We start from the raw sequence: 23,128 nt of genomic DNA, 5'->3' as shown, positions 1-23,128 counted from the left end.
GGTTTTCCTGCGAAAATCCAGTCAGATCAGGGCACAGTGTTTACTAGTGCTTTGATGACAGCCTTTCTCGAAAGGTGCGGGGCAAAGCTGTTACACAGCTCAGTGTACCACCCACAGTCGAATTCCGTGGAGAAGCTCCACTCCGTCATGAAGCGCGTGTTGAGAGCATTGTGTTCTGAACAACAAACTGACTGGGAGCTGTGTCTGCCTGGGGTGATGTTTGCATTAAGGACCGCGCCGCATGCGGCTACGGGGTTTTCACCAGCTGAGCTGGTGTACGGTCGCTCGCTGCGGTCTCCGCTTCGCATGCTTCGAGACTCGTGGGAAGGCAGGGGCGACGACCCAGTCGTGGTGGAGTACGTGCTTAGGCTCCTCAAACGCTTAAGAAGGGCACAGGAGTTGTCAGGTGAAGCAATGGCAAAGGCCCAGCAGAGGGCCAAGGTTTATTATGATCGGGCAGCCAGGGCCCATCGTTTTGAGGTGGGCGATGAGGTAATGATATTGCGCACATCTCTAAAAAAAAAAAACTCGACGTGCAGTCGGAGGGGCCAGCACGGGTTGTTCAAAAACTGTCGGATGTTAACTACGTGGTGAGTCTGCCAGGAAAACAGAAAGCACAGCAAGTTTACCACTGTAATCTGCTCAAACCCTATAGACAACGGGAAGCAGTGGTGTGTATAATGGTAAACATTCCCGAAGAGCTTCCGGTCGAGCTTCCGGGACTAGGCTCAGTGACGAACAGGGAAGACACCGATCAAGTCATAAGTGACTTAATCAGTAAAGCGCCGCTGTCGCCCGAGCAGAAAACCGAACTACACCAGCTCTTACAAGAGTTTCAAGGTCAGTTCTCTGAGAGGCCTGGTAGGACTTCTGTCCTTACTCATGAAATAGAACTTACCTCCCCAGAGCCAGTACGATCCAAGGCGTTCCGGGTGCCACCCCGCCAGCGCGATATTATGGAGGCTGAGGTAAAGAAAATGCTACAGCTCGGTGTTATTGAGGCAGGTGAGAGTGATTATACCTCCCCTTTGATTTTAGTAGAGGAACCGGGCAAGGAACCTCGTCCTTGCGTCGACTACCGCAGGCTTAATTCTATCACTAAGGATCAAATTTATCCGATCCCTAACATCGAGAAGCGCCGTGAAAAAGTTGGTAGCGCTCAGTTTATTTCCACCCTAAATGTTGTCAGGGGTTATTGGCAGGTTCCACTTACAGAAGAGGCTAGTAGGTATGTGGCATTCATTTCACCAATGGGAACATTCCGTCCTAAAGTTTTGAGTTTTGGTTTGAAGAACGCGCCATACTGCTTTTCAAGCCTCATGGACAAAGTGTTGTGGGGACAGGAAGAATTCGCTTTACCGTATTTAGACGATGTAGCGACATTCTCCGCATCCTGGTCTGAGCATATGGCACATTTGCGGGCAGTGCTAACCCGCCTGCACGAAGCGGGCTTGACAGTCAAGGCTCCCAAGTGCCAGTTAGCACAGGCCGAGGTTGTCTACCTCGGTCACGTGATTGGACGGGGTCGTCGCCGCCCCTCTGAAATAAAGGTGGCCGCTGTGCGAGACTTCCCGCAACCGCGCACAAAGACCGATATTCGGTCGTTCTTAGGTGTCGCCAGCTGCTATCAGAGGTACATCCCCAGGTACTCTGATATTGCGGCTCCCCTGACGGATGCTCTAAGAAAAACAGAGCCCCAAACAGTCGTCTGGGACGAGACAAAGGAAAGAGCTTTTAGCACCCTAAAGAGCGCCCTAACAAACCAGCCTGTGCTACGATCACCAGACTACACAAAAGGGTTCGTTGTTTAGTGCGATGCTAGTGAACGAGGCATGGGCGTTGTACTGTGCCAACGGGAAAATGGAAAAGTGGAACACCCCGACACCCCGTCCTCTATGCTAGTCGTAAGCTGACCAGTCATGAGCAGGCGTACAGCGCCACCAAGAAAGAGTGTGCGTGTCTCGTGTGGGCCGTTCATAAATTGTCATGCTACATAGCTGGCTTGAGGTTTATCATTGAGATGGATCACTGCCCTCTCCAATGGCTGCAGACCATCTCTTCCAAAAATGGCCGCCTCCTGCGCTGGAGCCTCGCTTTGCAACAATATTCCTTTGAGGTGCGTTACAAAAAGGGGAGTCTCAACGGTAATGCCGATGGCTTAAGTCGAGGCCCCTAACGTAGGAATCAGCCTCAAAGTTGTTTGTTACTGATGTTTTTCTTCCTGAGGCAGGATTTTTAACATATTGCTTTTGTTTAGTGTTTCAAAGTCATGACGTGCTTTCTAGTGCAATTATCCAATTTGTGGACGCGTTCTGAGTGCTGCTAGACTACTGTAAGGAACTAGGCAGTAGTATAAAAGGGGAAAGAGCCTGGCATAGCTTATTGAGGGTTGTGTCGTACTTGCTGACTGAGCGGTTGAGTTTCGGCATAGTTCTAACGCTTGCCGGGAACGAGAACAAAAAAAAAAGGCAACTCTCCTGAAGTCACTTTGCAGTGTCCCGTGTGAGCCTGAACTTGAGAATGAGGCCCTCTCGGTGCGCTGCACTCAACAAACGCCGAGGGACGACCGACTACGGTTATGAGCATCATCGAGCGACATCCCTCCAGACAGCGGATGCAGTCCCCTGACCATCAGGATCTCCTTCTCCCCGCGGGGCAGTCTGTTACGTTTCGCCTCCGACGTGCGGTATAGCCGGCACGGATGCAATGGACGCCGGGGCTTCGTTCACAGCGGCGGACATTTTGGCCAGTTCAGCGCTGCCCCAGCGCCTCCAGCCAAGCGCGTCCAGGCATGTTTCAATGCCACTTGTCTTCGTGTGTGTGAGTGTGTGTTTGTACATGTTGGTGCCCATGCTTATCAAGGGAGCTCCCCAACTATGAAGCGAGGAGGTCTGACCGGCGCCGGCCCGGCGGATACGTCACTTCTTGTCACAACATGTCCGTGCGCCGCCGTCACGTGCGCCTCTTCCGTGCCATTCCTTCTTGCCCTCAACTCCGAGAGTATAAAAGCAGCTGCCCCCGGACACCAAGAGAGAAGCTTCGATTTATTCAGTCGAGTAACGTGGTCTCCCATTTCTCCACTTCGGTCGACCTGACCGGCCGCTCTTTTGCGATGCTATAATAAACAAGTTGTTCTGTTAGCAGTCGACTCATCCTTTGCCAGGACCTTCGGATGCTTCTAGCTGTGCCCCAGGCCGCCAGGCCAACGCTACCCTTGGGGCTTGCGACCCATTTGCAACACAGTACAGTGAAACCTCATTAAACCATAGTTGGTCGGAGCTTGGACAAAGTATGTACTAAACAGTAGTACTGTTTAACCGAAATAGCATGAGATCAACCACTTACATGCCAAGAACGGAACTCAGAGAAAGTGCGATGAAAACGTAAAAAACATGCAGTATTTATTCACTTCGCGCGACAAAAGTGTTATTTTCGTTTGATGCCTTGGCGGCCGCAGCAGCAATGACAGTGGCCTCGAACTTACTGAAGCAGTGAGGCAGCTTTTCAGCCAGCCCCCTCTTCTTGGCAAACACTCGCATGCCAGATTGCTCATTGGCGTTACGTATTCTCCATGCATGCGTACAGTAGTGCTGCACAAGTCGCAGTGCGCCTTTTTCATTGTGGGGTGCTGTTCTCGTCACGATGATTGCACTCATGAGGCCGACGTAATGCACATCTTCTGCGACTGTCGGGCCTGAATTATCCATGCTGTCGCTTTCGGTGTCATCCTCATCACTGTTGCTAGCCGACACTTCGGTAACAACAGAGGCAACGATGGCGAAAAGTCGAACTTCGTAGTTGACATCTCTTCGCGGTCGCAGCAGCTCTGCCGAGCAACTTCGCATTCCAAATGCCACACACCGTACTCAACAGCAGATCCCTGGTGCCTGCCAGCGCCGACTTCTCGTGTCACGTTCGATAGCACGAACGATGTCTAATTTTTCTTCTATGCTGAGCATCCGGCGTCTTATTTATCCGAGCTTCGGCATGACGCAAGTCCTCGCTTGCGCAACGCCACAATGCTCTCTCACATGCCGCCGAAATGATGTTGATGTGGCTTCACGCGCGAACGCACAGGGCGCTTGGACGCCGTTGTTCCGATCTCTGAGGCTTTTTGTTCTGCCGGGCTGCCCGATGGAGACAATGCACCGCCGTGTTTGCGCGACGAAAAATGAAAACACTACGTGTTAACCAATACGTACGCAATAAGCTGGTATGGTTTATGCGGATACAAAACACATTATGTTCAATGGCCACTGAGTCGGGGATTTGACTTTACCACTCTTAAAACGAAACTATTGTTTAAGCGGGTACAGTTTAAAGAGGTCTTACTGTACTTCTCTCTGTGGATCAGCTTAGTGACATTTTGTTTTTCTACTTCGGAGAATTTTGTGCTAGTACTTCAGTCTGAGATATGGCAGCAATTGACAGTTACAGCTAAGTGGCTAGGACAATGCCATCCAAATCTGAAAGACCCAAATTCATACCCTGTGTGTACCACAAGGTATCTGTTTTCCTTTAGATTTATTTTACTTCCAAAAGACCAATATTTTAGCCTCTGCTTAATCACATCATAGAATCATTCATGATTTTTTTTTTAATGCCAATTGCAAAAACTGTGAACAGGATTTGAACAGGATTATATGCCCTCTTGGCCACCCTGTATACGCAATGCCTCATAACGTCGAGCCTACCGGAATCTTGGAAAAACGCTAACATAATCCTAATCCATAAGAAAGGGGACGCCAAAGACTTGAAAAATTATAGACCGATCAGCTTACTGTCCGTTGCCTACAAACTATTTACTAAGGTAATCGCAAATAGAATCAGGAACACCTTAGACTTCTGTCAAGCAAAGGACCAGGCAGGATTTCGTAAAGGCTACTCAACAATAGATCATATTCACACTATCAATCAGGTGATAGAGAAATGTGCGGAATACAACCAACCCTTATATATAGCCTTCATTGATTACGAGAAAGCATTTGATTTTGTCGAAACCTCAGCAGTCATGGAGGCATTACGAAATCAGGGTGTAGACGAGCCATATGTAAAAATACTGAAAAATATCTATAGCGGCTCCACAGCCACCGTAGTCCTCCATAAAGAAAGCAACAAAATCCCAATAAAGAAAGGCGTCAGGCAGGGAGATACGATCTCTCCAATGCTATTCACAGCGTGTTTACAGGAAGTATTCAGAGACCTGGATTGGGAAGAAATGGGGATAAAAGTTAATGGAGAATACCTTAGTAACTTGCGATTCGCTGATGATATTGCCTTGCTTAGTAACTCAGGGGACCAACTGCAATGCATGCTCAATGACCTGGAGAGGCAAAGCAGAAGAGTGGGTCTAAAAATTAATCTGCAGGAAACTAAAGTAATGTTTAACAGTCTCGGAAGAGAACAGCAGTTTACAATAGGCAGCGAGGCACTGGAAGTCGTACGGGAATACATATACTTAGGGCAGGTAGTGACTGCGGATCCGGATCATGAGACAGAAATAATCAGAAGAATAAGAATGGGCTGGGGTGCGTTTGGCCGGCATTCTCAGATCATGAACAGCAGGTTGCCATTATCCCTCAAAAGAAAAGTGTATAATAGCTGTGTCTTACCAGTACTCACCTACGGGGCAGAAACCTGGAGGCTTACGAAAAGGGTTCTACTCAAATTGAGGACGACGCAACGAGCTATGGAAAGAAGAATGATAGGTGTAACGTTAAGGGATAAGAAAAGAGCAGATTGGGTGAGGGAACAAACGCGAGTTAATGACATCTTAGTTGAAATCAAGAAAAAGAAATGGGCATGGGCAGGACATGTAATGAGGAGGGAAGATAACCGATGGTCATTAAGGGTTACGGAGTGGATTCCAAGGGAAGGGAAGCGTAGCAGGGGACGGCAGAAAGTTAGGTGGTCGGATGAGATTAAGAAATTTGCAGGGACGGCATGGCCACAATTAGTACATGATCGGGGTTGTTGAAGAAATATGGGAGAGGCCTTTGCCCTGCAGTGGGCGTAACCAGGCTGATGATGATGATGATTATATGCCCTCTTCAGTCCTTATGTCCTATTGTCATGCTATTGTCAAACTGACATGTGCCTTAATGTTTGTACAAGCTTACCTTAGCACACAGAAGTCTCTCGGTGCGTGTGGCCTCATGGATCCACAGATATACTGGATGACCTCACTCTGCTTGTCCAGCTTGGCAATGTGTCGCCACTTGATGAGCGTGTTGTCCCAAATGTGACTGTCACCCAGAGAAGAGACCAGATGCAAGCAAGGCATTTTATTTGACATCAGAGTTCATTAAGTTTTTGTCGAAATGTTCCCTGCTACATGTACAGAAATGATGTTTGGCCAAGTCATTCATCAGGAAAGCACTGTAGATCAAATCGGCAAGCTTACTTACTTTATCCAAAATATGTTGCACGGTCCTTTTAATCCTGTGCTAAGTCTATAATACCGGTGCATAACCGCATGTGCCCTTTATTTTTTGTGCCGCATTGCACTAAAAACAAAATTTATTTTCTTTAACAACACTGAATGCTACTGGTTCAGTATGCAGCCTGCATACATTTAGCTGAGTGCAGTCTTGATAAAAAATGACACACTTACATAAAAACTGGGCACAGAGAAGAAATAGAGGCAATTTATTTGTAAAAATTTGTCAGCTTTGCTCATAGAGCAAAGAACTGAAAGTGATATCAAGATTTAGCATTGTGCTTGAACTCCTTGGACAGTGTTCTAGCTACACACAAGTGTGACATGTTGGTGCAATGCAGCATGCAAGGCAACTGCTACTAGGCAGAAGGAACAATCCCATGGCCGCTATGAGGCACCTCACGATGCCGCTTTACCTCCCCAATTATTTTTGAAGAAACATTCCCAAATTACTGTTATTTTTTAATGCTGTATGGAATTCGCACATTAAATAAATGGAAAAAGTTCATTCAAAACAATACTTATTCTTTCTACTGGGGCACACACACACAAAGAAATTATAGTATAGGAGTGTAGGAGAGAGTTGGCTTCTTTGTACAACGACAATGCTTTCTTCCTTTTCAGTAATGTTAGAAAAGTTTCTACCAAGTTGTTCATGGTATTGTAGTGCCATATCTGTGCATAAAAGAGAAAACTAGATGCATGGACTTGCTCAGATCACCTTTGGCAAGATAAATGGGAATTTTTCGCCGTGGACAACCCCAGTTCGTCCATGGTAGAGAGCGTGCAAAATGCGTGGAAGTGCTGAGCTCGTCTACGGGAGGTAAAGGATTAAATCATGTTAGCTTGAGACTTATTGCTCAGACCAGAGCATACACACAGCAGCTGAGCAGGAACACTGGCGCACTTACAGTACAGTGTGCACTTACAATGCTAGCTGTGCTCTACCCACCAAGGCGATCAAGTGTGCTGTTAACTATGCTTCCACTTCTCTTACGTTGCTTTTGCACCCTAACACACTCCGAGTCTCCTAAAACCCTGCAACCCTACACACGTGAGCCGCACCATATGTGCTCAGTTGAACAGTACTACAACGGCAGCAGCATGAATGCACCTCGAGCATCCGCATGATTGCTATTGCAATAAAAGGCAGAGAGGGTAGCTTCAACAGTGTGTCTAGCCTGGGAATTGTAACAGAGAAGGAAAATTAAAATGATCATAGTGGAGAGAAGAAGATAAATATATACAAATTTATCATGCTCCAGAATTCCCAAAGCTGGTCCAGCATCTTGTAAAAAATGTTGAGCTGTCCTTAACCCCTTGACTGGTCCAGTCCAGCATCTTGCAAAAAGTGTTGAGCTGTCCTTAACCCCTTGACTGGCAGTGTTTTTTTTTTTTTAATGACTGCTCCTCACCCTGTTCTACATCACTTTATTTGTGTGTTTATTCAGTGTACCTTTCATGCTGCATAAAAGCCTGTTTCTCATCATGGCTTTCATCTGCACAAGGATTTATCCGACACTTCATAAATTTCTTTATCTGCCAAACTGCGGACAGATTTGTAACGCTGATCTGCTATGGCTGCCCTGCCGAGACCGAGCAAGGGAGCACCGAAACATGTGCTCTAGCTGTTGTCAGAAATTTAATATAGAAGGTCTATTTATTTACAGCAGACTTCTACACAAATGGCACAACGGGTCCACAATATTTTTGCTCAAGTTGCTTCAGGAGAGGCAGAGAATGCACTTAAAATTAAAGATTAGTATATGGCTGTGTCTTCAAGTAATCATGGGAGTGGCAGTGTATGGGTTAAAACTATCAATTTCCGTTATTTCGACCCTGATGGAACCGATGAAATTGATAGAATTATCCAGCGAGTCTAATAAAACAAGACGCAGCAAGAAATGCCAAAACACTGCCAATTCATTTGGCAGTATTTGGAAAAGTCTAATATGCCCCCAAAGCAAATGCACACCCAATTTTTATGTGTACAAAGTAGAAAACTAATATAAAAATGAAATTAATGCTCCTAAACCATGTAGACATCTAATGTGCACCAGCTCTTTTATCAAGAGAAATGGGCAAGGCTCTAGTATTTGTTGAACAATGGCAGCTGGTTTCTTAAAGTCAGCTTTGCTGCAGTACATTGGTCTTTTGTGGTAAAGCATACAAAGGTCGCGAAGGCGGTTTTGGTTTCATATCCGATCGCACCGCGCAGGCAATTTTCAGCCAAATATTGAAAAATAAAAGAAAAGGGGGGGGGGGGGTGTACGCATTAGAATCAGGTAAATACAGTAAAACCTCGTTAAACCGTACCCGCTTAAACAGTAGTTTCGGTTTAAAAGTAGTAAAGTCAATTCCCCCACTCAGCGGCCATTGAACATAATGTATTTTGTATCCGCATAAACCGTACCAGCTTATTGCGTACGCATCGGTTAAAACGTAGCGTTTCCACTTTTCGTCGCGCAAACACGGCGGTGCGTCGTCTCCATCGGGCGGCCCGGCAGAACAACAAGCCTCAGAGATCGGTACAACGGCCTCCAAGCGCCCTGTGCGTTTGCACGTGAAGCCGCATCAACATCAACATCATTTCGACGCCGCATGGACGCCGTGCCAGGGAGCGTTGTGGCGTCGTGCAAGCGAGGACTCGCGTCATGCCGAAGCTAGGATAAAAAAGACGCCGGGTGCTCAGCATAGAAGAAAAATTAGACATCGTCCGTGTTACCGAACGTGACACGAAGAACTCGGAGCTGGCCCGCGACATGGATCTGCTGTTGACTACAGTGTGTGGCATTTGGAATGCGAAGTTGCTCGGCAGCGCTGCTGAGACCGCGAAGAGATATGTCGGCTACGAGGATCGACTTTTCACCATCGTTGCCGCTGTTGTTGCCGAAGTGTCAACTAGCGACAGTGATGAGGACGACACGGAAAGCGACAGCACGGGCTGCGCGTTACGCCAGCCTCATGAATGCGATCGTCGCAAGGAGAACAGGGGCGCGATAACGTAACTATTCCAAACGAAAAGTTTTCCGAACTCCGGCACCCGGCAATGAAAAAGGCGCCCCGGGACTTACGCAGCACTGCTGCGCGCGTGCACGGAGAATAGGTAACGCCGACGAGGAATCTGCCGTGCGAGTGTTTGCCGAGAGGAGGGGGGCTGGCTGAGAAGCTGGCACGCAGCTTCAGTAAGTTTGAGGCCGCTGTCGTCGTGCTAGGCCGCCGCGACATCAAATGAAAATAACACTTACGTCCCGCGAAGTGAATAAATACAGCATGTTTTTTCCCCCTTTCATCGCACTCTCTCTGAGTTCCGTTTTCGACAGGTAAGTGGGCGATCTCATGCTATTTCGCTTAAACAGTACTACCGTTTAGTACGTACTTTTTCCGAGCTCCGGCCGACTACGGTTTAACGAGGTTTCACTGTACTGTGATCAGAGATTGTGAGCTATGGTTATTGCTTTAAAATCTTCCTAGAGCAGACCGGAAGTATCTGTTTTCGAGGGGAGATTACATGTGTTCAGTGCACTAGTCCCTAGGCTCAGCCGAGACATGTTGCACGACCACAATGGCAGAAAAACTTGGCAGAAACGTTTTTAACATTACCGTAAAAGAAAATGGCATCTTGATCGTGCAGAAAAGCCAACTTTTTCCTATACTTAAATGTTACTTTTCTGTTGTCTTTTTTTACCTCCACTAAAAGATATTGTTTTAAATGCGTTTATTGTGTTTATTTATAGTGCCAATTCCATGTATTAGTGCTGAAAAGATTGGTATTTGAAAACGGTTCTTCAGGAATAATTCCGGAGGTAAAGGTTAATGTACTGTGATAAATATAGTGGAATGTGTTCAATTGTTCAGTCAGATTCCTTAAGTGCTTGAAAGCTCGGTTTTTCAGTCTGGACAGCCAGGTCATTTTGTAAACTATTAGAAGCTCTGCAACACATTTAATTCAATCTTCGGATTCGACTAGCTTGGCTTACAAGACTTACCGTTCGCGAAGAATCCTAGTGAGAAGCTCAACTGGGGGAGCTTCAACCTCGACAACACATCGCCACAGCCGCAGTGGAAGACCGTCCCCTGGCTTTTTGAAGGCCAAGTCAACATCAGCATGCTGCACGTTTGCCCAGCCTTTGCTCTTCTCCCGAGCCTCCTGTAAAGAGGCGAGCACAACCTCAATCCTTGTAACATTGTTGCAATTTTTGTGGCAGTCAATACAAGAAGATGGTATTGTTGTAGCACCTACTTCAGAAATTCAATAAATTCAAAATCAATGAATAGTTAAGAAAATTATGGCAGAACTCGTTTCACTATGTATGCTGATGGTAATGCTAATAGCAATCGAGCAACTTAGTGACAGACCATATTCCTGAAGTTACCTTTGTTTAACATGTGTAGTGGTAATTCTGAGATTTTCATTTGTTCGGCTATATGCTAAATACTCCGATATCGTCGAACTGTGTTAAGGCACTCGCTTGCCAAGGTCGCCCATGAGCATGGTGGCATGACAACCAGTGTATTATGCCGACACAGTGATGGTGGAATGAGGAAGAAGGAATAATATAGATAGAATGACAAAAGCATATAATGACGATGGCATGAGGACAATGGCATGTTGATTCTTAAGTTATGATGATGGTGTAACAAAGACAATGTGATGACGACAACATGAGGACAATAAGATGACAACGACAGTGTGACGACGACTGTATGATGACAACCGGATGAAGAAGCGATAATGATGATGATTGCACGACCAAGATGGCATGGCGATGATGGTATGGCAACAACACAATGATGACGATGGCATCACAATGATGGCATATTATGATTGAACGACCACAGCATAATTACAACATAATGATGGTGGCATCACGACAGCATGACAACAATGGTATGATGATACTGTTGTGATGACGATGGTGAAAGGACAGCGTGACAGCAATGGCAAGACGACAAATGCCTAACGATGACTGTATGACACGATGGCAAGACAACGGCATGAGGACAATGGGATGACGATGAGTGTATAATGAGAAGGGTGTGAATATGATCACACCACGAAATCTGTATGACAATGATGGCTTGATGACGACGGCATGATGAGAGTCGGATGACATGGCTGAAGGTATGATGATGGCATGACCACAATGGCACCATGATGACAGTCTGACAATGGAGGCATGATAGCTACTGATTATGACAGCACCACAAAGGTGCCATAATCCCAATTGAATGATGACAGTATGATTACAATACAATAATGAAAAATAGGACGTTGATGGAGTTACGATGATGGGATGACCTTACTGAAGTGATTACAATAACAACAGTATGACAATGATGACATGACAACTCTGTGAAAATGATGGCATGATGGTGACGGCATGAATAACGAAAAAAAAGGCTGTTGATCGAGTGATGATGATGGGATGACCTTACTGAAGTGATGACAATAACGACAGCATGACGACAACAATGACATGACAACTATGTGACGACAATGGCATGATGGTGACGGCATGACGAGAGTCGAATGACAAAGCTGTAATCACGCTGGTGCAATGACCACAAAGGCATCACAACCCCAAGCACACACCAAGTGACCCAATCTATCTGGACCACTGGGTCAGCGTAGAAAGCGTGACGACAGTAGCCACAACAGCATGATTAGAGTCAGACCACAAAGCTGGAATGGCGAGGATTAAACAACCACAGTGGCAACACTATGGTATCATGACAATGAATGCATGACGACTGTATGACAACGATGGCATGACAACAACGGCATGACGAGTGTCGGATGACAAAGCTGGAATGACGATGCTGCAACAACCATGATGACATCACGGCCACGAGCCCATACCTATTGGCCCAAGCTATTAGACAACGTGGGCATCCGGGTCAGGTTAGATGGCGTGACAATGACAGCATGATGCAAGTAGGATCACAAGGCTGGAATGACGACAATGGAACAAGCACGACAGCATCTCAACCAGGAGTACATACCTACCTGCCCAAGAAGGTAGGAAACTTGGGTCGCTGGGCTGGTGTAAGAAGCTAGATAGATAGGCTCAAGACGACCAAAGTAAGCAAAGAATGCTCTTTGCATTAAAAAACATGCTGGTTTGTTTAAACGATATACGAAATTCGGGAAGGCAAATCTCAGCAGGCTTACACAGATCATGCATGTTTCTCTAAATTCAGACACATCGTGCCACAGCATGCAAGGCAAAGAGAAAGACAGACGTAAAAGCTGGTATAGCTAGTGTAGTGTATGCCTAAAATACCAATGGTGATGCATATAAACAGTGATAGGCTCCTACATGTAAAAATCATCTTTGCAAAACATGTCTTATGGCCTAGGTCAGTATAAGGCATCCACACTCTCTCAAATTAATAGTGCCATGTCTGTGCCAGAACAGAAGCATAACAGGCATGTTGACAAGCATGTTGTATGAGATTGTATGTTTTTTTTGTAATGAGTGCAATAGGTTACAATATGTGTCATGATACCATCTAAATTCTGTGACATTATTATAGGATATAGTAAATGATTATAGTCCTAGCTCTCCTCCATATTCATCCCGATTTCCACATATGTTTATATTGGAGCTAAATTTGCCTCGCTTTTTCTATATGCTTGTTTACTTGGTGGTAACAGTCAATTCTGTAGTAAAATGGATTAAGAAGTATCAATAGCTTTCAACCTCAAAGAATCACTGCATACATGCAGTTATCTTTCTACGTGTCCATGTAACCTGAGTGCAAATTGTACTTGTAATTGGAATTTCTCATTTATAGGTTCATTGTGTGGACATGGTTATTTTTTATGTCTGTGTACATTGAACCTTCCATTCAGAGGGGACCTAACACAAGGAGACTCAAACAAGGGACCCACAAAGCTTTATTGTATGGCTGGCATGGCCCTGGCTTGAGATTTCTGAATGTTTGGGCTGGCTGGTTCAGTATTAAGATAAATCGTAGCACAGAGACAAACAAATAGGCAGAAACAGAGACAACACACATTGGTATTTAACACTTGTTTGTCATGTGTCCATCGGTGCATATCAGGGCTACCATTTATCGTACCCTTGAGGTGTGAACAGCCTCACTATGACAAGCTGCTGACGCCAAAATATGCTATATTAATTCTGTGCTTTCTTCTGAATGCAGTGCTGGTATTTTTATATTTACAAACATTCAACTAGCGCTGAAGTGATGTGGTGAAAATCTACAATATCACAAGTAGCCATTGTGTGACTTCCAACATTAAAATGCCCCCACATTTCAGTTCTCTGTTCTTTCTATTTAGCCAAGTATCCACTTAAAAACCAGTTATCCACAATTCTAGAACTCTTGTGTGCCAATCTAGCTTTATTTTCATCTTTTATGTCCCTTCAAATTAATGCATCAAGTGCTCCTGTTACAACTAACATCACCAGCTAACATCTCGCATGAAAAAACATCTTTACTTACGGTGATGAGGGCATGAAGGCATCCTTCGAGATATGACTTGAGGCTTCCAAGCTCATCCAAGGTCATTGGTTCGTACTGCTCCAGACGACACTGTTGCAGCGTTTCCAGAGAAATCTGAAATGTGTGGACATTCTCCTTGAAGCAGCTATGTAAGCTACGACTAAATATTTTGACATAGTGGTTGAAACACAGCACACATGTAAACACCTCAAAATACTGTTATTTGTCTCTTCATGTTGTGTGTATTATATTGCCCAAAAACAACTTATATTTTTTGGAATATTGTCACAAAATTTCCATTCTCCAGTTCAATAGCAAAAACAACATAGCTGAAGAGCAAGTTCTTCCAAGAGTTAGGAATAATGTTGCAAGTTTTGTTTGTATATATAGTAGTCCTGACCACGGAGAGTTACAAGTAGACAAAAGATAACTAAGAAACGGGCACTTAAACGCACACAATCAAATGTTAACAAAACCAAGAAATTACAATATGTAAAGTTTGTCGTTAAGGTTACACATGAGATCGTGCATAGGAGACGTGGCAAGCATGAAATGCAGAAAAGGACAAAGAAATGCTTTCTCACTGAGAAACCAGAGTAACTAAAGGGGTCATTCAGAACCTTTCTTCAAATGGCATCTCCTCACAAATATTCAACAAAAAGTTTTCAATTGCACTTTGTATAAGCAGATTTATCAGGAATAGAATGCTGTCCTCACCCTCATGGCCTTACCTTTTTCTTTCTGCAGTTTATGATGCACTCAAAGCTGTACTACAATGCTCATACAAAAGAATGCCCACCATTATCCACTCACTGCTTTGGTAGTGCCAATGCCTCTGAGATTGTGATATCATTCTCTGCCACTACACAGAAGCTACTGCCTCGCCAGTGGTGCAATTTCTCTGTTTTCGTTTCTGCTGGAGGCACTGCTTAGCCATGTTATCCAAAGAAATCCAGCTGATGGCCTTCATGTTTATAAGTGTGTAACAACATGCACAATATATAGTGACGCCTCCAGAAAGTAGTGGCAAAAAGCAGGGGGTCTGTTCAGTAAAAGTCTACACTCTAAGCTGCATATACAAGAATAATACCCGACTCATCATTTATGAAAGCATTGCTGACTGCACAGGTTGTTTAGGATGCTCAAAATGTGTTGCAAGGTCCCTTTAAGTGTACAGGACAATAGCAAACCTGTACCATCACTAAACTTGTATCAACTCACTGTTCTCTTATAAACAGCCATAAGAGCAACAAGGACAAGGCTTTAACTAACATGTTTAACATTTGCCTGGCAATAACAGTAAACATTACGCATCCAGAGAAAATGAATGATACATCGCAGTTCTTAAGTACACAATATCAAAAATGAAACAAGCATACAGAAACAGAAAGCAATGCAGATATGTCAACATCAAACTTTGCTGAAACTCTAGCCGAGCAGCTTCTTAGGCTGCTCGGCTAGCCAAGCTGAAGAAAGATTGATAGTAAACACTGGTGCATGGCCAGCACAAACGGCCCACCTGAAAGAGCTGCCTGTGGTCGATAATCATCCGTGCCAGGCACTCATGCGCTGCCCTGTTCTCGTTGAGTTCGCGCTGGTCAGGAATGCCCACCGTGGTTGCCCGCCTTCGTGGACTCGCACTCGCGCTTCGTGGCACCGCCAGTTGAAAAAGGGACGGTGCAATGCACACTGCGATGTTGGCCACGGTCATCTGAGAAAGAGAGTGAAGGCCTTAAAAATGTGCCTGAGATGGATCAAATTTTGGTGTGGGAGGGAGATAACTGGTTGTAGGGAAAGCAGGGAGCAGGTTGGCTATAGCTATACAGTTCATTAGACTGGTTGTGTGCACAGGCGGAGAAGGAAAGGCGACTATAAAGAATGATGAAAGATTATGATGAGGACAGCAAGAGGGGTACATATAGATCCAATGATCACATAATAAAGTGATGCCATCAAAGCTCCAAGTCCAGCCCAGTGTTGTGAGAATAGTCCAGAACAGTCCAGGGGATGGGATCTGTAGATGGTGCTTTTGTCTGTCGGTACCAATAGTCATGACAATGGTCAAAGTACAGACTGACCTGATCGCATGCAAGCAAATGTGCCTGCGTGCAATAACATGTTGAACACGTTTTCTCACGAGCACGGTGATAAAGCGAGGGAAGTGCTGGACAATGACCATTGTGAAGAAAAATTGTGCCCAGCAAAAAGTAACAACCATCATAATACAGTACAATGTTCTGAGAGTCATGCCCAAAAATGACAATGTGTGTGCAGACAGCCCAGTGAACTGCAGCTACTTCCTGGTTGTGTCCCAAAGGCTCTGCTTCTGAGATTTAGGTGGGTATATCAATGAATTTTGATGTTTACTGCAACTTCCTTGTATTTACAATGAGCCTATCAAGTAATGCAAAGCTCACCAACACTTTTCATGCTGTCAGTTTAATGCCAAGAGGCCACAACACTATTATTTTCATTCTTCTTATAAACAGGAAAAACAGAATGCTGACCAAATATGTTTTGTCAGAGAAGTTAATGTTTCTTTTCCATCGGCACTTTGGCCGTCTTTTTTCTAATATGAACCTACTTCCCGACCATACAAGATGTCGTCCAATCATTGGTTTTACCACTATTTTCATCATCCGCAAAAATTGTTCAGATACACAAAAAAGTTTCCCAATTGTCAGCTCACAAATTTACAAACACACTGCTTGTAACATATAATGAGTAGTGATTATTCTAGAAGCATGAGTTGACTGGCATCGGTGCTGGCTTTGGCAAGATAGAGCTAGGGAAATGAAGGCCCCATGGCCCCAATTTCGCATCATCTCAATGTTATCTTAAAAATAAAGAAAAGCTTAAAATACCTGGTTTTCTTTTGCGTGCCTGCACACGTCGTCGAGGAACACAAGGAGCGTTTCGAGGACTTCTCGATTCTCATCTGGAATGAGGAGGACTGCTGCCTGCAGTGCGTCCAGCCGCAGTTCTTCTGGAATGTCTGCAGTGATTGCAAAACTTCAACTTAACCAAGATGTCACACCAGCACTTTAATCACAGCTGCAAAGTGACATTTCAGCTACTCTTACAAAATCTGTTGACAGCAGAGTTCTACAGAAGATACGGGAAGAAAATAATGCACCTATTGAGAAAGATACATTTAGGACAGACATTACTTTCAAGACGAATATCGTCTTCTGAGTTTCCACCATGCATGTACAGCCAACGACAAAAGCTTATGACCATGGTATCTAAAAAATAGTTGAATTTCTGTGCAGCCTGTAATGTAGCCAGTATAACCGTACATCACAATGTTGTTCGCATATATATGTTTACAGGGTGTTTCAGCTAACTTCAGCCAGAGTTTAAAGATATGTTTAAAGACCAAATACATGTTGCTCACTTTTGTATGTAGTGCGTCATGCTATCTTTTGTATTTTGCATAATTCGATAATTAGTCAAGATTAATTAACCAACTTCTGAACCAACAAAGCTAGGAATAAAATTCCAATTAGAAAGTTGCAGAGCAGTTTCAAAAACATCCAACTAAACAGTTTCTGTCTTTCTATCTATGAAATATTAGTGTTTTTCAACTTACTGCAAATGCCTGTGAAAATTAAGAAAAAAACCATGTGACATGCCTGCTTGCACGTCGTGACTGCACTGCTCGCAATCGTTCCTCGCACAAACGAACATAGCATTTAGTCGGGTGTGCTGCGCTGCATCTGCTTATCGCTGTCATGAACCGCCATGAGGGAAGCACATCACTGGCATAAATTGCACTGCCAACGCCTTCGTCACTGCCCTGTCACCTTTTAAGAGGCAGCACGCCCTGCTAGATGCTATGTCCATTTGTATGTGGACAGTTTGGGAGCACTGCAATCACTAATCGGATGTTTTGCAAAACACTCTACAACTTTCTAATTGTAATTTTTTACCTAGCTTTGTTGCTTCAAAAGTTGTTTAATTAATCTTGACTAATTCTCTAATTAAGCAAAATACAGAAATGGCACGACACATTACATACAAAAGTGAGCAACATGCATTTGGTCGCATTGTATTAGAGTGCATCGGCATATTTTTAAACTCTGGCTAAAGTTAGCGGAAACATCCTGTATATGAATAAATTTATGACAGCGAATACTGCCACAGCACAAATGTGCAGGCCAACACGGCACTTTGCCATAGGGGTGCATGTTAACTGCTATCAGTGCCCATTTTTGTAACGGAGCACCACAAGAAAACACTTCGAGTAAATAAATTCTTAATTAAACATACTCGTTTTGAATGTAATGCTTATTAAAAACTCATACAGCACAAACTTTCTGCCTGTACTAATCAATTCGGATAAAGGTTGACTCATAACATCTTGTGACACAGTGCTTTTGAAGTCATTTGGTGTCAGGGTGGTGCCCAGACCACATCCAAGGGACTGACAAAAACAGAAAAGAATGGAAACTGAAATGGATTGTAAGGAGATGCGGCTCTGGGTCTTTCTATGTATAGTATGAGAACAGCCAACTTTTGCTGTGGTAGTCACACGAACCTATGAAGCTGGGGTGACTGATTATGCTGTGAAATTGTTAGCAATTATCTCTATCAGCGTAACAAAAATTTCAGTGTAAAAATTTATGCAAAAATTAAGAAAGAGAGAGAGATAGTAACTTGCATAGCCCACTTCAACTAGATTTTTTAGCAAGCGTCTGCAAAAATATGCTTTCAGTTCTTAAGATCACAATTTGAAAACCTTTGAAAAGATCAACCATGTTTTGCAAATATAATGCAGGCAGCTTTTTCAGTAGCTATACGACAGTTACTGTGTGATTAAGCAGTGATTCTGCAAATGAAACACAGCATTTAACAAATAAGGTAGCGATGTTTTTAATGAAATGCAACATGCTCAATGCATGCACTCAAAGAATACTGCCTGCATTTTGATCATGATTTCTTTCATCCGAATAGATTGTGCGAGTCTTTAATCACACAACAGGTTGTAAGCAGCAACCTGTTTTACTGGCCAAACCAAGTGAAATGCGACAAGGTGCCACTGCTTGGCACCAGCGGAAGAGAGGCAGATACTTACGTTGAAAGATGCAGAGAAACGTGTCAGACAGCTTGCTCGTGAGCAGGCCGTCTGGAAGCTCTCTGAAATACTGCTTCAGCAGGTCAGCCACATCATATGCCTGGTGTTGCTCATATGAAATGGGCCCCGTGGCAGACTCGTGCAGTGACCGCAGTTTCTGGATGCGGGAGCGAACCCCTGACTTCCGGAACAGGCCTGTCGCCTCAGGCGCACTCTTTCGCAAAAACTCCATGGCCCCTTGGATAGACGGTGGCAGGGTGTGCCCCGTCCGCTGAAGGGACACACTAAGGGGCACTCCAAACACTGTCTTGTCTGCAGGAATATACACAGTGCCATAAAACAAAAAATTACTTTCACAGTAAGGGCTTAAAAGTGAAGGTGAAATTCTTTATAGCCTGGAAACAACTTCAGTTTTTTCGGCTTAGTGAGATGGAATCACTAACAAATTAGGGTTAGTTTCTCAGTATGCAGTGTCCATCTTTCACTACACACCCATACTAATTCGACCTTCACTATGGCTCCCTCGGAATAATGGAAACAAATAAGACGTAGCACTGAAAGGAGCTACAAAATTTACCAACGATTACGATACTCCCCAATACAAAATTTAAGCGCAACTGTATACATTTTAATTGCACTATATAATGGCTAGTGCGGACTATCTGAAGGGAGCGATATGCGGTGCAACTGCATTGCTAACCAGGAGATTGCGAGAGGAAGCACGTGGGTGACGCATGGGTGTGGTTCACAGCAGTCGCTGCAGACAGACCTCCGCTCATGCAGCGCTTTGTTTCCATACAGATGATGCGTGCTACTCTGGCACCATCTTATAGCCATCGTCCACAAAGCCACAAAGCCCGTCTTGTGCAGCATTACACTTTCCTTCCTACGCTTTAGCCATACCCTCCTCCTCCGCTTTCCTCGTTGCGCTCTCTTCGCTATTGCAGTCTTTCATCTCCCACTTCATTCGCTTGGTTATGAGGGACAATGCAGACGCTCACTGCAGGAACGGCTGCCTAAGAGTTTCACTCTAAAATAAATTTACGAGTGACTACATTGCACCATTGGATTGGGAAGAATTGGGAATAAATGTTAATGGAGAATACCTTAGTAACTTGCAATTCGCTGATGATATTGCCTTGCTTAGTAGCTTAGGGAACCAATTGCAATGCATGCTCACTGACCTGGAGAGGCAAAGCAGAAGAGTGGGTCTAAAAATTAATCTGCAGAAAACTAAAGCAATGTTTAACAGTCTCGGAAGAGAACAGCAATTTACAATAGGTAGCGAGGCATTGGAAGTGGTAAGGGAATACATCTACTTAGGACAGGCAGTGACGGCGGATCCGGATCATGAGACGGAAATAATCAGAAGAATAAGAATGGGCTGGGGTGCGTTTGGCAGGCATTCTCAGATCATGAACAGCAGGTTGCCATTATCCCTCAAGAGAAAAGTGTATAATAGCTGTGTCTTACCAGTACTCACGTACGGGGCAGAAACCTGGAGGCTTACGAAAAGGGTTCTACTCAAATTGAGGACGACGCAACGAGCTATGGAAAGAAGAATGATGGGTGTAACGCTAAGGGATAAGAAAAGAGCAGATTGGGTGAGGGAACAAACGCGAGTTAATGACATCTTAGTTGAAATCAAGAAAAAGAAATGGGCATGGGCAGGACATGTAATGAGGAGGGAAGATAACAGATGGTCATTAAGGGTTACGGACTGGATTCCAAGGGAAGGGAAGCGTAGCAGGGGGCGGCAGAAAGTTAGGTGGGCGGCTGAGATTAAGAAGTTTGCAGGGTCGACATGGCCACAATTAGTACATGACCGGGGTTGTTGGAGAAGTATGGGAGAGGCCGCTGCCCTGCAGTGGGCATAGCCAGGCTGATGATGATGATGATGACATTGCACCATGGCTAGCTGGCTAGCTAGCTGGTAGCATGGCAGTAAATGAGGTCAAGAAGTGATAAGCATTAATGGGCACAGTCCAATGTCATATGTAAATGTAAATTTTGCATGGCAGCTGAGATTGTAGTGTCCCGAAGTTGGAACAGGACTGTGCACCGTATTCTCAAAAATCGCACTTTTTGCATCCTGTGTTGTTGCCACTTGATGTCAGACAAGCGAAACGTGAAAACAGACAAGCGAGAAGTTAGAACACCAGAGGCACAGATAATTAAGGGCCAATTCCAAAGCACCTATTGGCATCAGCTTACCAGGCACTGGAAGCTACGAAAGTGCATGATTGTGTATGTGTGTGTGTGTGCGTGCATGCATGCGCACGCACATGTGTGTGTGTTGATAATTGATAATTTAAGGGAGAGAGAGAGAAAATACATATTTTTAAGGCAACATTTGGTGCTCACCTCTGATCGATCAGCTACCAGTCCTCACCCAAAACGTCTTTAATATGCTGGATAAGCGCCGGCAGGAGAATGTTATTTGAATGGAGTGGTGGAGTGAGCCAGTTCATCCATGGCTGTGGCTGGATGTTAGTGGGAATAGTGGAGAGGGCTGACTGCAGCTTGGGTTGAATGTGAGGGCGCTGCCATAGGCACTGCTCTAGGGACAGATATTCAATGCAGTTTGGACATTTTGGTCGTCCAAGTGACTTAAGGGAGCTGTCGAGGGTTCACCGTGAAAAATAACTAGGTTTTTACTGACCTGCACCCTTCAGTAGAGGCGGAGCAATCGAACTCGTTTGATAACCATGGAGCAGCCCAATGAAATGCCAGATCTCAGCATGAAATTTCCACCTTTATAGGAGTACTGACATCATATTTCTAGCTCTTCATTTTTTTTGTTAAGTGAAGGTCTTGGACATTGAAATCCTAGAAAAAATATTGGCCAGTCTCAGAGTGCCCTCAATAATTTAATAGCTTTTCTACAGCCAGCTTCGGTTTCTGAGGGGTCGACTATGTTGCAACGTCATGACATGGAAGGTGGTCATGTGGGAGCAGGTCATAGCAGTATTTTGGCACTCACTCTTGCCCACTCGTTTGCCTCCTATGTTGCCACACATTGTGAGACCCAATGTAGCAACATAGGAGGCAATCAAGAGAAAGTCAAGTGGACAAATTAAGCATGAGTAGATTAATCAAGTGCTCATAACAACACTACGTTGTAGCAACATCCTTGGAAAATGGTAATCATACTGTATATTGTCTGTTGTAAGCTGACTTCATGTGCATTTCTGCAGCCTGACAATGTTTTTTATGGGATCTGACTTCATGTGCTTTTCCATGACCTTAAGGAGGCATGTATTCATATGATCTGATTCCATGTGCACTTCTGTGGCATTCATATATATATATATATATATATATATATATATATATATATATATATATATATATATATATATATATATATATATATATATGGCCTTTATTGTGTTAGGTGGCATCTTGTGCTATGCATAGTTATGTATCTCTTTATCACTGTGTTCTTTGCAAATGAAAAAGAGTAGCTTGTACCTTGAGCACCAGCATCACCCAACACTTCTATATTTTAATGAAACAATAACACTGTACTTTGGTGTGCACTGACCTTTGTAGTCAGGAGCACGCATGCGCTTGATGAACTTGGGGACGGCCCAGCCCCAGCCTGACCGATAGGGTGGCGAGAACCGTTCCATGAGAGCTGTCAAGTGAAGAAGTGCCAGCTTCTTGAGTACAAGCAGCTGGGATGCTGACAAGTGCTCGTAGCGCAGAGCTGTCAGGCATGTCAGCTGCTCAGGTGAGGATGAAAAGCAGTGCCAGGCAGAACCCTGGGTGCAGGGACTCCCACTGCACAGTGAAGGAGAGCATATTGTTGACTGATTGAATTCTACTTGAATTGACTTCATTCAGCAACAAAGTTGCAAGGAAGACTCAGCTCAGCTTAAGGGGAAATTGGCTATTTTATACAGAGGGCAGCATCACAGCAGTTAAGCATACGAACGAACACACATGTGTATCTACTAAATGCAACAAAAACGAACATTTATACATATGTACCTATAATACAGAGATGGAGAAAGCTTTCTAAAGATAATGGTTGTCTCTGTCTCTATGGTTGCCCCTTCCTTATTTTCACACTGTTACATAACTAGTCCTCTAATGAAATACAGAGAATTTTGCAGGTGTATTTGTAGGTG

At 44.4% G+C, this 23,128-nt stretch overlaps 2 protein-coding genes across 8 annotated transcripts in view; both read right to left on the bottom strand.

Moving 5' to 3' along the window:
- The window catches only part of LOC135903923 (RWD domain-containing protein 2A), a 481,045-nt gene that overhangs the window by 172 nt on the left and 457,745 nt on the right, over positions 1 to 23,128 (bottom strand). The window lies entirely within an intron of this gene.
- Positions 1 to 23,128, bottom strand: part of cv-c (crossveinless c) — a 448,361-nt gene that overhangs the window by 9,009 nt on the left and 416,224 nt on the right. For 6 of the 7 annotated variants that reach the window (XM_065434288.2, XM_065434291.2, XM_065434292.2 and 3 more), the window contains 8 exons: positions 22,540 to 22,778; positions 18,993 to 19,304; positions 16,780 to 16,910; positions 15,435 to 15,626; positions 13,916 to 14,029; positions 10,429 to 10,589; positions 7,161 to 7,253; positions 6,120 to 6,245 (listed from right to left, as the gene is read on the bottom strand). In XM_065434288.2, the coding sequence (XP_065290360.1) occupies positions 6,120 to 6,245; positions 7,161 to 7,253; positions 10,429 to 10,589; positions 13,916 to 14,029; positions 15,435 to 15,626; positions 16,780 to 16,910; positions 18,993 to 19,304; positions 22,540 to 22,778 (1,368 nt within the window). The remainder of the gene's footprint in view (positions 1 to 6,119; positions 6,246 to 7,160; positions 7,254 to 10,428; positions 10,590 to 13,915; positions 14,030 to 15,434; positions 15,627 to 16,779; positions 16,911 to 18,992; positions 19,305 to 22,539; positions 22,779 to 23,128) is intronic. The other variant, XM_065434294.2, reaches the window with a different exon arrangement.

The sequence above is a fragment of the Dermacentor albipictus genome, chromosome 3 (assembly GCF_038994185.2).
Source record: "Dermacentor albipictus isolate Rhodes 1998 colony chromosome 3, USDA_Dalb.pri_finalv2, whole genome shotgun sequence".
Taxonomy (NCBI): domain Eukaryota; kingdom Metazoa; phylum Arthropoda; class Arachnida; order Ixodida; family Ixodidae; genus Dermacentor; species Dermacentor albipictus.
This window is presented reverse-complemented; position numbering and strand designations above follow the sequence as displayed.